This window comes from Ranitomeya imitator, chromosome 5 (genome assembly GCF_032444005.1).
Source record: "Ranitomeya imitator isolate aRanImi1 chromosome 5, aRanImi1.pri, whole genome shotgun sequence".
Taxonomy (NCBI): Eukaryota; Metazoa; Chordata; class Amphibia; order Anura; family Dendrobatidae; genus Ranitomeya; species Ranitomeya imitator.
This window is the reverse complement of record NC_091286.1, coordinates 69,671,056-69,687,457: the sequence shown is the minus strand read 5'-3', so window position 1 is coordinate 69,687,457 and position 16,402 is coordinate 69,671,056. Positions and strand designations below refer to the sequence as shown.

General features: G+C 43.7%; 1 protein-coding gene across 3 annotated transcripts in view; it reads left to right on the top strand.

Moving 5' to 3' along the window:
- The window catches only part of LOC138681344 (serine palmitoyltransferase 3-like), a 171,645-nt gene that overhangs the window by 77,024 nt on the left and 78,219 nt on the right, over nucleotides 1-16,402 (top strand). For all 3 annotated transcript variants that reach the window (XM_069768777.1, XM_069768778.1, XM_069768779.1), the window contains exon 5: nucleotides 2,985-3,109. In XM_069768777.1, the coding sequence (XP_069624878.1) occupies nucleotides 2,985-3,109 (125 nt within the window). The remainder of the gene's footprint in view (nucleotides 1-2,984; nucleotides 3,110-16,402) is intronic.

Genomic DNA, 16,402 nt, shown 5'->3' with positions numbered 1-16,402 from the left:
GTTTGTCCTTGTGAACTTATCCTCTTCATAATCTAAAATTGTACTTCTTTTACAATGTGTTAAAAAAATATAAGTCATTAATTTATTTTTTTTTTTTTCTGCTTGTAGTCATACGATAATTTTTTTGCTTAATGAGGTATCCCGGTTGGTACGAATTATCATCTGCCTTGTGGTTCATTACTATGAGGGGTTCAAGAGAGGCCTGGATGTCTTCCTGGAGCAGAACAATATTGTATCATACAATTAGGTTCTGTAGAAGGACGTAGATCTGGGGATTTATTATGATGGAATATAGGCTGAACTGGATGGACAAATGTCTTTTTTCGGCCTTACTAACTATGTTACTATGTTATATACGTGTTCCAAGCTGTGCAACTTATGTTCTTGCAACCAGAATACCCCACAGGATAGGTGATAATTTTTATATCAGTAAGAGTCTGACCACTGAGACCCTCATCAATTTCAAAATAGGGCACTTTTATGCACACCAGGATGGAGTAGCAACGCGCTTACTTGACTGCCGCTCCATTCATTCTCTATGGGACTGCCGGAGACTTGTACTTCTATAGGGAGTTAATGGCACGGTAGAATGGAACAGCATTGTGCATGTTCAACTAACAGGCAGATAAAAGTGCCCCATTCTGGCGACTAGTGGGTTAATAGTGCCCTGCTCTAACCAGCTTCCCACCGATCTAAGTCATATTATATACCCTGTTAATAGATGACAGATTGTTACAACTAGGATTCCCCTGTAAATGGGTATTCTGGCGCTGCTCGCTTCTGCATCGGAGGTAACGTTCACGTGTCCTAGTCTAATGAACAGATCAGATGCATTATCCCTGATTGCACCTTGTGTAGCAGTAATGCTGCATTTGGACAAGGTGGCCCTTTTAGTTATGCTCCCTGCACACGCTGTTATGTGATCCCTTCGGCATGCGCAGTTAGCGCTGCCCGTCTTATCATTTGATGTCAGGCTGACTGCGCCTGTGCTGCCCGAGATCCCACCCCGCAGTGTCTTCTGATTGATTCACACTACGGGGCTGGGATTCATGGACATGAGCAGTGCATATCTTCGCGCCTCACTCATCTCTCTCCGCCTTCTTCAGACTGTGCGGCGTCAGCTGATCCCTAATCGCCATGGCACACAGGGATCACATAACAGCGCAGGCTCCGGGACAGATTCAAACAACGCTGAGGAGCCGGCGCCAAGGGGGTATGAATGACGGCTGTGCTGCGTCTGATTAGGAAGGAAAGTCCCGCCTCCCTGGCGATTTCATGGTATGAGGGGGGGCACATTTTAGAAGTGTTTTATTTCAGCGTGTGCAGGGAGCAAAACTAAAAGAGCCACCTTGTCCAAATGCAGCATTAGTGCTGCACAAGGTGACTCTTTTAGTTACAAACGCCTGGGGGGCGTGACAGGTTCCCTTTAAGTCTTGATTTTGATGTTTTTCACTTCTACTTTCGCTTGCACCTGATTCTTTTTAGCTTGTGTCTTTTTAAAGTCTGTGTGTTCTGTTTTTCTTTTATATTTCTTACCTTTGCCATTGTTGGCCAAGTTTCTGATTGCCAAATGTTTTCAGCTGGGTCACCGATTGCATCTTTTCAAATAGTCACAAAATTAGGCACAAATTTTACTCTTCATTTGAATGATTTTGTTAGATTTTTTTTTTTTATTTGCCATCTTGCGAAACATGCCACTTTTGTTGCAAAAAAAGGTCAAAAACAAAAAGGAAGTGCTTTTTTTCACTTTGCACACATTTTATCATCCACATGCACAATATTAAATTTGGCACAACAGCAACAAATGACACGACAAAAGTTGCTTAAAATACTTAACAATTGGGACCATAACGACGTGGTTTTTGGCACTTTTTTTAGGCAGATTTTGATCCATTTTTTTCTGTTTTTTTTAAACTTTCTTCTTGTGTGTATTAAGGTGGTGTGCTTTTTAACACCTTTCGCTGCAAAAACTGTTATGATCCGGTGACCTTGGAGCCGCATTGAACTTTCTCTGGAGTTGGTGTAAACTGTACTGACCGCAAATCCTCAACTTAACACCGCAACTAGAAGTAGCCGTGGGGTGTGCCTAACAAATCCTAGACACCTCGACACAGTCGGAGGACTAAATACCCCTATAGATGGAAATAGGAATTCTACCTTGCCTCAGAGCAGAACCCCAAAGGATAGGCAGCCCTCCACAAATATTGACTGTGAGTAGTAGAGGAAAAGACACACGCAGGCAGGAAACAGGATTTAGCAAAAGAGGCCACTCTAGCTAAAATAGGAAAGGATAGGACAGAATACTAAGCGGTCAGTATTAAAATCCTTCCAAAAATATCCACAGCAGAAAATACAATAAATTCCACCATCTAATTAAAGATGTGGAGCATATATCTGCAACTCCAGAGAATCCAACAAGACTGAGAAAACACTGACACAGTCTAAGCTGGACAAGAGAAAACAAATGAATAGCACAGAATTATTAAGCACATAGCATGTGTGCCACAGAAACAAAAACCAGACAATTATCTTTGCTGAATTGGCAGCAAGGCAGGGGGAACCAGACAAAGATCCAAAACCTCCCAGAACCATGGACAACTGGCAAGGACTAATGAATCCTGCACACCTAAATACCCCAGTCAGAACTGCAATCAGCAGAAACACCTGACCAGGACCGCAACTCGAGGACAACTGCATTACCACCTACAACCACTGGAGGGAACCCAAAAGCAGAATTCACAACAAAAAACTTCAGAAAGACCATGTTAATAACTGGTCAATAAACACGCATTTTACCACAATTTATAGTTGAAAAGCACTTGAAAAAGAATGGACATGACATTCATATATATTTATGGGCATTAAATCAAATAAACAAGTTAAAAAAAAATCCGTTCGAACATACTGTAATAGTGATCATTCAGGCTCAATCATATCAGTTTGTCAGTTTTTGTTTTTTTTTAAATTCCAGCTTTCTTTTTCAGGACATTTGCATATTCATCAAGAGCTGGAAGACTTGGTAGCAAAGTTTGTGAATGCAGAGGCCGCAATGGTATTTAGTATGGGATTTGCTACTAACTCCACAAATATTCCAGCACTGGTTGGCAAGGTACGCCTTCGTAAAAATTGTTCAAAGTCTGTTTTTTTGGTTTTGTTTTTTTTTGTTTGGTATTTAACACATATTTAACTATATAGAAATATAGATATTTGTTGTTTCTATGAATTATGAACAACTTCAAATATTTGAGCAAGTATACTAATCAAATAAGATTGTCTACAGTTCTAGCCAAAGATTGAAAGAAATAAAAATGAAGTTTTTAAATCCATTTTTAAACATTTCAACTTCCTCAATCACACTTTCTATAAAAAGGCACAAAAGGACGAGACTGTCCTAATATATTTTACTGCTGTATGTATGCAATCCTAGACAAGTTATCAAAAAGGAACTACCGTAGCTTGTAAAATTAAATGAAGGACTTAAGGTCATGCATGAAGATATGATATAATATAATCATATAGGAGAAATGGTGCAGATATAGACCATAACAAGATAGTATATAGAATAAAATACATTTTATTGAATGGAAAAAGAAAATAATAACATACCGTATATACTCGAGTATAAGCCGAGATTTTCAGCCCAAATGCCCCTCTCGGCTTATACTCGAGTCAAGGTGGGTGGCAGGGTCGGCGGGTGAGGGCGCTGAGGTATACTTACCTAGTCCCAGCGATCCTGACGCTCCCCCTGCCGTCCCACGGTCTTCTGTGCTGCAGCTTCTTCCCCTCTTCAGCGGTCACGTGGGACCGCTCATTAGAGAAATGAATAGGCGGCTCCACCTCCCATAGGGGTGGAGCCGCCTATTCATTTCTCTAATCAGCGGTAACGGTGACCGCTGATAGAGAAAGAAGCTGCGGCACCCGGAGACCGTGGGACGGGCAGAGGGAGCCGGACGTCGGGACCAGGCAAGTATGTCATATTTACCTGTCCCCGTTCCAGCCGCCGGGCACCGCTCCATCTTCCCGGCGTCGCTCCGCTCCGCTCTGACTGTTCAGGTCAGAGGGCGCGATGACGCATATAGTGTGCGCGGCGCCCTCTGCCTGATCAGTCAGTGCGGAGACGCCGGGACCGGACGCCGGAACGAGACGCCGGGAGCTGCAATCAAGAGAGGTGAGTATGGCTTTTTTTTTATTGCAGCAGCGGCACAGATTTATGTGGAGCATCTCTGGGGCAGTATGAACGGTGCAGAGCACTATATGGGGCACTACTATGGGACAATATGAACGGTGCAGAGCACTATATGGGGCACTACTATGGGACAATATGAACGGTGCAGAGCACTATATGGGGCACTACTATGGGACAATATGAACGGTGCAGAGCACTATATGGGGCACAGATATGGGGCATTATGAACGGTGCAGAGCACTATATGGGGCACAGATATGGGGACAGTATGAACGGTGCAGAGCACTATATGGCACAGATATGGGGACAGTATGAACGGTGCAGAGCACTATATGGGGCACAGATATGGGGCATTATGAACGGTGCAGAGCACTATATGGGGCACTACTATGGGACAATATGAACGGTGCAGAGCACTGTATGGGGCACAGATATGGGGCAGTATGAACGGTGCACAGCACTATATGGGGCACTACTATGGGACAATATGAACGGTGCAGAGCACTGTATGGGGCACAGATATGGGGCAGTATGAACGGTGCAGAGCACTATATGGGGCACAGATATAGGGGCAGTATGAACGGTGCAGAGCACTATATGGGGCACAGATATGGGGCAGTATGAACGGTGCAGAGCATATAGGGCACAGATATGGGGCAGTATGAATGGTGCAGAGCACTATATGGGGCACATATGGGGGCAGTATGAACGGTGCAGAGCACTATATGGGGCACAGATATGGGGCAGTATGAACGGTGCAGAGCATATAGGGCACAGATATGGGGCAATATGAACGGTGCAGAGCACTATATGGCAGAGCTATGGGGAAATATGAACGGTGCAGAGCACTATATGGCAGAGCTATGGGGAAATATGAACGGTGCAGAGCACTATATGGCACAGCTATGGGGCAATAATGAACGGTGCAGAGCACTATATGGCACAGCTATGGGGAAATAATGAACGGTGCAGAGCACTATATGGCACAGCTATGGGGAAATAATGATCTATTTTTATTTTTGAAATTCACCGGTAAATGCTGCATTTCCACCCTAGGCTTATACTCGAGTCAATAGGTTTTCCCAGTTTTTTGTGGCAAAATTAGGGGGTCGGCTTATACTCGGGTCGGCTTATACTCTAGTATATACGGTAGATAAAATTCAGCTTAACAAAATGATGGACACGTAACAAAAAGGGGTAGTAATAATATTTCCAAATAGATTCTTGTGGGATCATAAGTACAAAGTCCCAGAAGTAATCAAAGTCTCTTGTCTCGCACATTTACTATATATGTATATTTTAGTGTTTCTACCACACTTGAACCATATTATCTCTCTGCTTAAGTTGCTGATTAAATATAAACCTCTGTTTAATTATGTATGCAAGCTGGCTTTGATTACTTCCGGGACTTTGTTCTTATGATCCTACAGGAATTTATTTGGAGATATTATTATTATTACTACTACTACCACCTCCTTTTTGTGACGTGTTCTGTCATTTGGTTCAGCTGAATTTTATCTAGGTGGTTATTTTCTTTTTCCACTCAATAAAATTTTGAATTTTATTCTATATACTGTGTTGCTATGTTGCTATGGTCTATATCTGCACAATTTCTCCTATATGATTCTATGCAATTCTAGACAAGTCTAATCTAAGAGCTGCTGACAACACTACAAAAGCTTGAAATTTGAGTATTTGGTGCCTGCGGCCAAAATTGAGAGTATGGGGAAAAATTAACCTTAAGGTCCAGTCTGTTTTTTGTGTTTATTTTCTTTTTAAAAAATTGTGAATTTTTTAATTTTTCGCTTTGTACAGGAAGTTTTGACCTTCTTTAGTCATAATGAAGGCTAAATAGAGAATTCTGCATTTTTATAAAATTGCCCACCCCACCCAAAAAAAAATAAAACAAAAGCTACAAAATGACAAAATTTCTTATTTTTAAATAAAAAAAATAGATATAATCTAAACTTTAATCTCTATCTGGGACTAGTTTAAAAATGCTTTAAAAGTCGCAACATTTTTTAGACATTTCAAACCCTTTCATGCCAGAATTCTGCTTAAATGGCCCCTATGAGTAGTGTTGTGAATTCTGTGGCTGAATTCACTCCTGTGGTCACAAGTGGTACTGCAGCTTCTGAGCTTCCTCCCTCAGGTGTTCTGGTGAGCTCGTTAACTGCTTCATTACTCAACTCCGCCTGATGCTGCTATCCTTGCTCCTTGTCAATGTTTCAGTGTTGGATCTGAGCTTCTCCTGATTGTTCCTGTGACCTGCTGCTCTGTATAGCTAAGTGCTTTTTGCTTTTTTGTTGCTTTTTTTCTGTCCAGCTTGTCTTTTGTTTTGCTTGAAGCTCTGAGACGCAAAGGATGTACCGCCGTGCCGTTAGTTCGGCACGGTGGGTTTTTTTTGCCCCCTTTGCGTGGTTTTGCTTTAGGGTTTTTTGTAGACTGCAAAGTTCGCTTTACTGTCCTCGCTCTGTCCTAGAATATCGGGCCCCACTTTGCTGAATCTATTTCATCCCTACGTTTTGTCTTTTCATCTTACTCACAGTCATTATATGTGGGGGGCTGCCTTTTCCTTTGGGGAATTTCTCTGGGGCAAGTCAGGCCTATTTTTCTATCTTCAGGCTAGCTAGTTTCTTAGGCTGTGCCGAGTTGCCTAGGTAGTTGTTAGGCGCAATCCACAGCCGCTTTTAGTTGTGTTTAGGATAGGATCAGGTGTGCAGTCTACAGAGTTTCCACGTCTCAGAGCTCGTTCTTGTATTTTTGGGTATTTGTCAGATCACTGTGTGCGCTCTGATCGCTAAGCACACTGTGTTTCTGGATTGCTTTCATAACACCTGTCATTAGCAAACATAACAGTACAAGGAGCCTAACTAATGATTCTCAATAGAGGGAAAGAAAAAGTTCTGACATCATTTTTTTTTTTTTTTGCTGTGTTCACTTTTTTTTTTTTTCCCCTAGACATTTGGGTGATTCTGGACACAGGTGTGGACATGGATATTCAGGGTCTGTGCTCTTCAATGGATAATCTCGTTATAAATGTACAAAAAATTCAAGATACTATTGATCAGAAATCTATGTTAGAACCAAGAATTCCTATTCCTGATTTGTTTTTTGGAGATAGAACTAAGTTTCTAAGTTTCAAAAATAATTGTAAGCTATTTCTGGCCTTGAAACCTCATTCTTCTGGTAATCCTATTCAACAGGTTTTGATTATTTCTTTTTTGCACGGCGACCCTCAAGACTGGGCATTTTCTCTTGCGCCAGGAGACCCTGCATTGAGTAGTGTCGATGCGTTTTTCCTGGCGCTCGGATTGCTGTACGATGAGCCTAATTCAGTGGATCAGGCTGAGAAAAATTTGCTGGCTTTGTGCCAGGGTCAGGATGATATAGAAGTATATTGTCAGAAATTTAGGAAATGGTCAGTACTCACTCAGTGGAATGAATCTGCGCTGGCAGCTTTGTTCAGAAAGGGTCTCTCTGAGGCTCTTAAGGATGTCATGGTGGGATTTCCTATGCCTGCTGGTTTGAATGAGTCTTTGTCTTTGGCCATTCAGATCGGTCGACGCTTGCGCGAGCGTAAATCTGTGCACCATTTGGCGGTACTGCCTGAGGTTAAACCTGAGCCTATGCAGTGCCATAGGACTATGACTAGAGTTGAACGGCAGGAATACAGACGTCTGAATGGTCTGTGTTTCTACTGTGGTGATTCCACTCATGCTATTTCTGATTGTCCTAAGCGCACTAAGCGGTCCGCTAGGTCTGCCGTCATTGGTACTGTACAGTCCAAATTCCTTCTGTCCATTACCTTGATATGCTCTTTGTCGTCATTTTCTGTCATGGCGTTTGTGGATTCGGGCGCTGCCCTGAATCTGATGGATTTGGATTATGCTAAACGTTGTGGGTTTTTCTTGGAGCCTTTGCGGTGTCCTATTCCATTGAGAGGAATTGATGCTACACCTTTGGCCAAGAATAAACCTTAATACTTGGCCCAGCTGACCATGTGCATGGCTCCTGCACATCAGGAAGTTATTCGCTTTCTGGTGTTGCATAATCTGCATGATGTGGTCGTGTTGGGGTTGCCATGGCTACAAACCCATAATCCAGTATTGGATTGGAATTCCATGTCGGTATCCAGCTGGGGTTGTCAGGGGGTACATGGTGATGTTCCATTTTTGTCGATTTCGTCATCCACCCCTTCTGAGGTCCCAGAGTTCTTGTCTGATTATCAGGATGTATTTGAAGAGCCCAAGTCCGATGCTCTACCTTCGCATAGGGATTGTGATTGTGCTATCAATTTGATTCCTGGTAGTTTATTCCCTAAAGGTCGATTATTTAATTTATCCGTGCCCGAACACGCCGCTATGCGCAGTTATGTGAAGGAATCCCTGGAGAAGGGACATATTCGCCCATCGTCATCACCACTGGGAGCAGGGTTCTTCTTTGTAGCCAAGAAGGATGGTTCGCTGAGACCGTGTATTGATTACCGCCTTCTTAATAAGATCACTGTTAAATTTCAGTATCCCTTGCCATTGTTATCTGACTTGTTTGCTCGGATTAAGGGGGCTAGTTGGTTCACTAAGATAGATCTTCGTGGTGCGTATAATCTGGTGAGAATCAGGCAAGGAGATGAATGGAAAACTGCATTCAATACGCCCGAGGGTCATTTTGAGTATCTAGTGATGCCGTTCGGACTTGCCAATGCTCCATCTGTGTTTCAGTCTTTTATGCATGACATCTTCCGTGAGTATCTGGATAAATTCCTGATTGTTTACTTGGATGACATTTTGATCTTCTCAGATGATTGGGAGTCTCATGTGAAGCAGGTCAGAATGGTTTTTCAGGTCCTGCGTGCTAACTTTTTGTTTGTGAAGGGATCAAAGTGTCTCTTCGGTGTGCAGAAAGTTTCATTTTTGGGGTTCATCTTTACCCCTTCTACTATCGAGATGGATCCAGTTAAGGTCCAAGCCATCCAGGATTGGATTCAGCCGACATCTCTGAAAAGTCTGCAAAAGTTCCTGGGCTTTGCTAATTTTTATCGTCGCTTCATCTGTAATTTTTCTAGCATTGCCAAACCATTGACCGATTTGACCAAGAAGGGTGCTGATTTGGTTAATTGGTCTTCTGCTGCTGTGGAAGCTTTTCAGGAGTTGAAGCGTCGTTTTTGTTCTGCCCCTGTATTGTGTCAGCCAGATGTTTCTCTTCCGTTCCAGGTCGAGGTTGATGCTTCTGAGATTGGAGCAGGGGCGGTTTTGTCACAGAGAGGTTCTGATTGCTCAGTGATGAAACCATGTGCTTTCTTTTCCAGGAAGTTTTCGCCCGCTGAGCGTAATTATGATGTGGGCAATCGAGAGTTGCTGGCCATGAAGTGGGCATTCGAGGAGTGGCGTCATTGGCTTGAAGGAGCTAAGCATCGCGTGGTGGTATTGACTGAGCATAAGAACTTGACTTATCTCGAGTCTGCCAAGCACTTGAATCCTAGACAGGCCCGTTGGTCGTTATTTTTTGCCCGCTTCGACTTTGTGATTTCGTACCTTCCGGGCTCTAAAAATGTGAAGGCGGATGCTCTGTCTAGGAGTTTTGTGCCCGACTCTCCGGGTTTATCTGAGCCAGCGGGTATCCTCAAGGAAGGAGTCATTGTGTCTGCCATCTCCCCTGATTTGCGGCGGGTGCTGCAAAAATTTCAGGCGAATAAACCTGATCGTTGTCCAGCAGAGAAACTGTTCGTCCCTGATAGGTGGACTAATAAACTTATCTCTGAACTTCATTGTTCGGTGTTGGCTGGTCATCCTGGAATCTTTGGTACCAGAGAGTTAGTGGCTAGATGTACGTACTTTTGTGCAGTCCTGTGGGATTTGTGCTAGGGCTAAGCCCTGCTGTTCTCGTGCCAGTGGGTTGCTTTTGCCCTTGCCGGTCCCAAAGAGGCCTTGGACACATATTTCGATGGATTTCATTTCTGACCTTCCCGTTTCTCAAAAGATGTCAGTCATTTGGGTGGTCTGTGATCGCTTTTCTAAAATGGTCCATCTGGTGCCCTTGGCTAAATTGCCTTCCTCCTCTGATTTGGTACCTTTGTTCTTTCAGCATGTGGTTCGGTTGCATGGCATTCCTGAGAATATTGTTTCTGACAGAGGTTCCCAGTTTGTTTCAAGGTTTTGGCGAGCCTTTTGTGGTAGGATGGGCATTGACCTATCCTTTTCCTCGGCTTTCCATCCTCAGACTAATGGCCAGACCGAACGAACCAATCAGACCTTGGAAACATATCTGAGATGTTTTGTTTCTACAGACCAGGATGATTGGGTGTCCTTTTTGCCGTTGGCTGAGTTCGCCCTTAATAATCGGGCCAGCTCGGCTACCTTGGTTTCTCCATTTTTTTGCAATTCTGGGTTCCATCCTCGTTTCTCTTCAGGACAGGTTGAGTCTTCGGACTGTCCTGGTGTGGATTCTGTGGTGGATAGGTTGCAGCAGATCTGGACTCAGGTAGTGGACAATTTGATCTTGTCCCAGGAGAAAGCTCAACTTTTCGCTAATCGCAGACGCCGTGTGGGTCCCCGACTTCGTGTTGGGGATCTGGTTTGGTTATCTTCTCGTCATATTCCTATGAAGGTTTCCTCTCCTAAATTTAAACCTCGTTTTATTGGTCCGTATAGGATTTCTGAGGTTCTCAATCCTGTGTCTTTTCGTTTGACCCTCCCAGACTCCTTTTCCATACATAATGTATTCCATAGGTCGTTGTTGCGGAGATACGTGGCACCTATGGTTCCATCTGTTGAGCCTCCTGCCCCGGTTTTGGTGGAGGGGGAATTGGAGTATATTGTGGAGAAGATTTTGGATTCTCGTGTTTCTAGACGGAAACTCCAGTATCTGGTTAAATGGAAGGGTTATGCTCAGGAAGATAATTCCTGGGTTTTTGCCTCTGATGTTCATGCTTTCGATCTTGTTCGTGCCTTTCATGCGGCTCATCCTGGTCGGCCTGGGGGCTCTGGTGAGGGTTCGGTGACCCCTCCTCAAGGGGGGGTACTGTTGTGAATTCTGTGGCTGAATTCACTCCTGTGGTCACAAGTGGTACTGCAGCTTCTGAGCTTCCTCCCTCAGGTGTTCTGGTGAGCTCGTTAACTGCTTCATTACTTAACTCCGCCTGATGCTGCTATCCTTGCTCCTTGTCACACTGTGTTTCTGGATTGCTTTCATAACACCTGTCATTAGCAAACATAACAGAGTAGACAGACTTAAAAGGCACCAATTTATCAGTTTGATAAATTTTGGTACACTTTTAGGGCGTAGTCAGACAGCTTTATAATTCGTACGGAGATCGTAACGCAGTTCACTGACTGGCCGTTGGCTCTTCCAACCAGAGTGTGATAACTGTATAGAAACATATGCAGATATCACGCTTGGGTCAGGACAGCCACCAGCCAGTCCGTGCACTGCCAAACTCTCTGTCCAATTTACAGGACCGTCTATCTGCGCTCTTACACTTCCTTGTGTAGGTTTCACACCACTCATTAGCTTACTTTGCACATGGCTCTTTCTTGCAAAGTTTAGCCCTTTTGATGAGTGAGTCACTAAAAGGGCTCTCTTCCTATTTTGTGTGTGTACCTAGTGTGACATGCAGAAGTAGTGCTGAGTGCTGTTTCTTCAAAAGCATCCAGCAACTAGAGGGGTTAACAGTCACAGGAGGCAGAGAGTGGTTAGCAGGGACCCAGGGGGATTGTGGGAAACTTATTATTCTGGCAGCAGGGGAAGGGATGAGTGGTGTGTGATCTGTCTCACCATAGGGACACAGGATTACATTAAAGAGTGAAGCTGGGCTAACCCCTGTACTGCTAGTTGGGAAAGTCTATCAGGAGCAGGAAGATAAGGACTGGAAGGAATTGTCACATGGATCATCTCCTTCAGCACCCCCTTCCATCTCGCTGTGCTAGAAGGAATGCAGTGTACTACTGTGCCTTTCAACAAACAAAAAGAACCTGGGATAGAGGGTAAATGAAGATAAAATTAAGTAAACATGAATATAAAACGATAATATAGCAGTAAGGACAATGAAGTCAAATATATATATATATAAAAAATGCCTTTATTTTAATACATATGGCAATGGCACTAGTAACTTGTGCCTGTACTTGGAGAAAAAATTATTATATATGCATAAAAGATAAAAATGTTTAAGACGGACTGTATTACATACAACTAGGGTTAGACCTTAAAATGAACCATGCACTATATCCACTGGATAAGTTGGTGAGTAAAATATGGCTATCCAAATATTATCAATACGCGTACAAAAGGTAATTACTAAATTTGTGCAAACACGCAGAGAAAAAAAGTGCATAGTGCCAAACAATATATGAACATGAAAATGATTATATATCCATAACAATGAATGTATAAAACACTGCAACCAAGTTCAGAAAAAAAGCGTGCAAAATTTGCAGAAAAAAATAAAAAATACCAAATATGTGTGAATTTACAAAAACCATAAATGGATGTATAATAATAAAAAAGGATAATATGGAAGCTGAAAAAAAGCAGGACTCACTTATAAATGTATGTATATAAAGAATAATATGATGGGTGAAAGGGCAGGGATAAATTATAACCTGTGGTGTAATATATGTAATAAAGGTGATAAGTGACCAATAAATAATAAAAAGATTATGGCAAATATAGTGCAAGGCGTAGCTGAATATGCCTGAAACAGTATAAACCACAGAGGGTCTGAAAGAAACCAGTGCAGTAAAAAAAGTTTTATTAAGATGTGTCACAAAAAGGTAAACCAAGTATAGAGGGGTATAAAAAAAAAAATAGTTGAAATAATACCTATAGTAGTCCGTCACTCCAAGATACAGAGCACCCCGACGCGCGTTTCGGAAACAAATCCTTCGTCGGGGTCACTGTGCCTTTGTAAAGAGTCTTGATATGTGCTATCAAGAGACTGTTAGTCAATGTGCCTTTAAGAAGCAGCTGTACTGTTTATGCAGCCTGTGCTTAAGAGACTTGAATTGTACTAGACATGCTGTGATATTAAACTACACTGTTCATGAGGATTTTATCAAATTGTGTCTGTGTGAGCAAGTGGATCCATCTTGTACCTGACAAAGCTGCAGTGCATGGTCACCCTGAGTAATGGTTCCCCCAGAGATCCAAAGATTTCATGAGACCTGTCCCTCCCCTATCTGAACCTAGCGGCATGCACATAACACCAGGCTGCAGAATGCTGAAAGTGTGTAATAAGCTCACTGTCAGTATTCTGCACCTTTGCCTAGCTACCACACTTCAGTATGTGACCATCTTCTCTCCTGATTCTGGAGGAGCTGGTCACACCCCATCTAGTGTTTTCCTGTCTGGAAGACAGGCACTACACTTGCAGTCCTTTGTCAGACCTCCCTTCCCCCCAGCCTCTTTTACTGCACACAGTGCAAAACAGCAGTGGAATGACTCAGCTGATTGGACAAACCCTCTGCTCTCCTGGAACCTCAGGAAGGAAAAGGATTCTATATAGTTGAGTATTATATGCTATCTGTCATCCGTAAACCATCGAAGGCACCAACTGCAGTTCCTCATTCAAATATTAAAGTGTATTTGTTGTAATCTTACACTCATAAAAAAAATAAGAGGGGTAATGCAGTCATCCATAGACCCTTGAAGGCAACTGGTGGACCTCATTCAAATATTGAAGATTAAAAACATTTTACATACGGCTGTCATCTGGTGGTGTGGAAAAGTCAGGGCTAAATCAGGTTGTGTTCATTTTTATCACTGTGAGCCTGTCAGGATTTTCTGTTGATAGCTGAAAGCGCCTACCCGTTATGACCCCTCCCCACGCGGCACTAAATTCCCGGTCAGACAAGACACTAGCGGCAGGGCAGCATAGCAGCAAAAAAATAAATAAATACCTGGTCTTCTTGACATGGATGCTGGGATGGTGTCATGAAATTGGCCCAGGTCTTTGACGGTATACCCCTGCCTCTGATGTGCCTGGTGTGTGTCTCCCTTGTATCGCCTCCCTTGATTGGACAAGGAAGCTTGCCCCCTGCCACTAGCGTTGTCTGATGGGAATTTTTTCAACATACTTTCCACAATGGCCTTCTGGTATAGCACTATTTTAGTAGACCTCTACCTCAGGAAGGAGAGCTGTAAGGTTCTCCTTGTAGTGTGGGTCTAAAAGGGTGAACAACCAGTACTCTTACCAAAGATGAATATAACGTGAGGGTCACAGGAAAGGCAGCGGTACATTAAGTTGGCTATATATGCCAAGCTTCCTTCAGCCAACACTCCCTGTCTCCACTATGATGACTACTCTCCATCGCTTCCTCTTCATTTTCCTCCTCAGCCCATCCACGTAGGAGAGACTGGATGAAGCTTGTGTGGGTAATAGCCTCTGTTGCACTACCAACCAGCTCCTACTCCTACTTAGCCTCCACCCCCTCATTGTTACCCAATCCGCGCTGAAGAGAGGAGATGAGGGTGGGCTGGGTAGTATTTCCCTGTCTCATGTTTTCCTGCATGTCTACCTGGTCTGCATGCAAAGCTTCAGCTTTGTGTGCAGCAACTTTTTAATTAGGCACAGAAGCGGGATTGTTACATGGACTACGGCGTCATCACCGCTCACCATCTTTGTGGAGTTCTCATAGTCTTGGCAAACTGCACAAATGTCAGCTCTCCATACCAACTCTTCAGTTTGTGTGGAGGCTGCCGAGAATACCGATGTACATGTTGGAGTTGGTATTCCACAACTGGCCTCTGATGCTCTCAAAGCCTTGCCAGCATGTGCAGTGTGGAGTTCCAGCACGTGATGACTTTCCACACCATTTGGGGAGCTGACACTTGCATGCAATGCTGCAGCACTTCCAGAGTGGCGCTGATGTGGCGTGCCTTGAGCAGAAGCTCTCACAAATCTGGATAGGTTTTCAGAAACCACTGAACACCAAGTTTAGTACATGGGCTAAGCATGGTACATGTGAGATTGCCAAGCTTCACAGCTGCCACCAGGTTATGACCATGCCTGGTTGTAGATTCAGTGGCGAGAGCCACGGACCTGTCTGGTCTGTTATTCCTTTCAATAACTCAGCTTGCATCTTAGACAAAATGGCCTCAGCAGCGTCTGTAGTTGCTTCGCTGAGGTAGTGCTGCAGAGCTTTCAACTGACGTGGACGACTGATATAACAAATTGAAGATGGAGGATGAGGAAGAGCAGGAGGAGGTTCTGGTGGAGGATACCCTGATAGAAATAGGGCCAGCAATCCTCAGTGTTGGTAGCTCATGTGCCATGCCAGGATGGGACTCCACAATGTTCACCCAGTGTGCCGTCAGGGAAATGTAGCATCCCTGGCCACAATGGACAATGCCAGTAATGGCACGGGTGATGTTACTGGGACATGTACAGGTACAAGGTGGGCATGCCACACAGGGAGAAATAGTGGCGGCTGGGACAGAGTACCAAGGAATAGCTGCTGCCATAAGTCGGCAGAAATCCTCAGTGTCTATAAGCCTACACGGCAACATTTCCACGGCAAGCAGCCTGAAAATGTGCCTGTTTAGCTTTGGGCCTGTGGGTGTGTGTGGTTGGGAGCTTTCTTCTGCGTTCCAAGGCCTGGGGTATGGACAGCTGAATGCTGTGCTTGTAAAAATGTTTGGAAGTGCCTGATGTTGGTGCCTCAGAATCTACAGGGACAAGTGCAGGTCGGGAAGCATCTGTGCCAGTGTCATGGACAGGTGATTGGGAAGCACCTAGCACAGGGGAGAAGAATTAGTGGTCTAACGTGCTGGCACCAATCGTGGTCCCAGGCGTTCGGCCCACAGAGTTGGGTGCTTAGATGACATGTACCTGATCATGCTGGTGGTGGTTAAGCTCTTAGTAGTCAGGCCCCTGCTGATCTTGTTATAAATAACCTTCCTTTATTTTATTTTTTTGTCTCCGAACTCTTTAAAAAAAAAAAAAAAGTCCCAGACTAGGAAACACACAATTCTTTGACAAAGAAATTCACGAGAGACTAAGATTAAGTGAACTTATTCTCCAGAAACGTGTTGAGATTTACACCCATATGGTTTGTGCTGAAGTTTGTATCCTCTGTTACAAGTTTGTGAATAAAGAAACCTTCTTTTCATAGATTCGGTGAAGCTTTGGAACAGTTGCCCCCCTTCTCCCTCTGGTCACCCCTCTGCCTATTTATCTGTTTTTTGGTGCTTTAATCACTTCCCCTCAGCAGTGCTGGC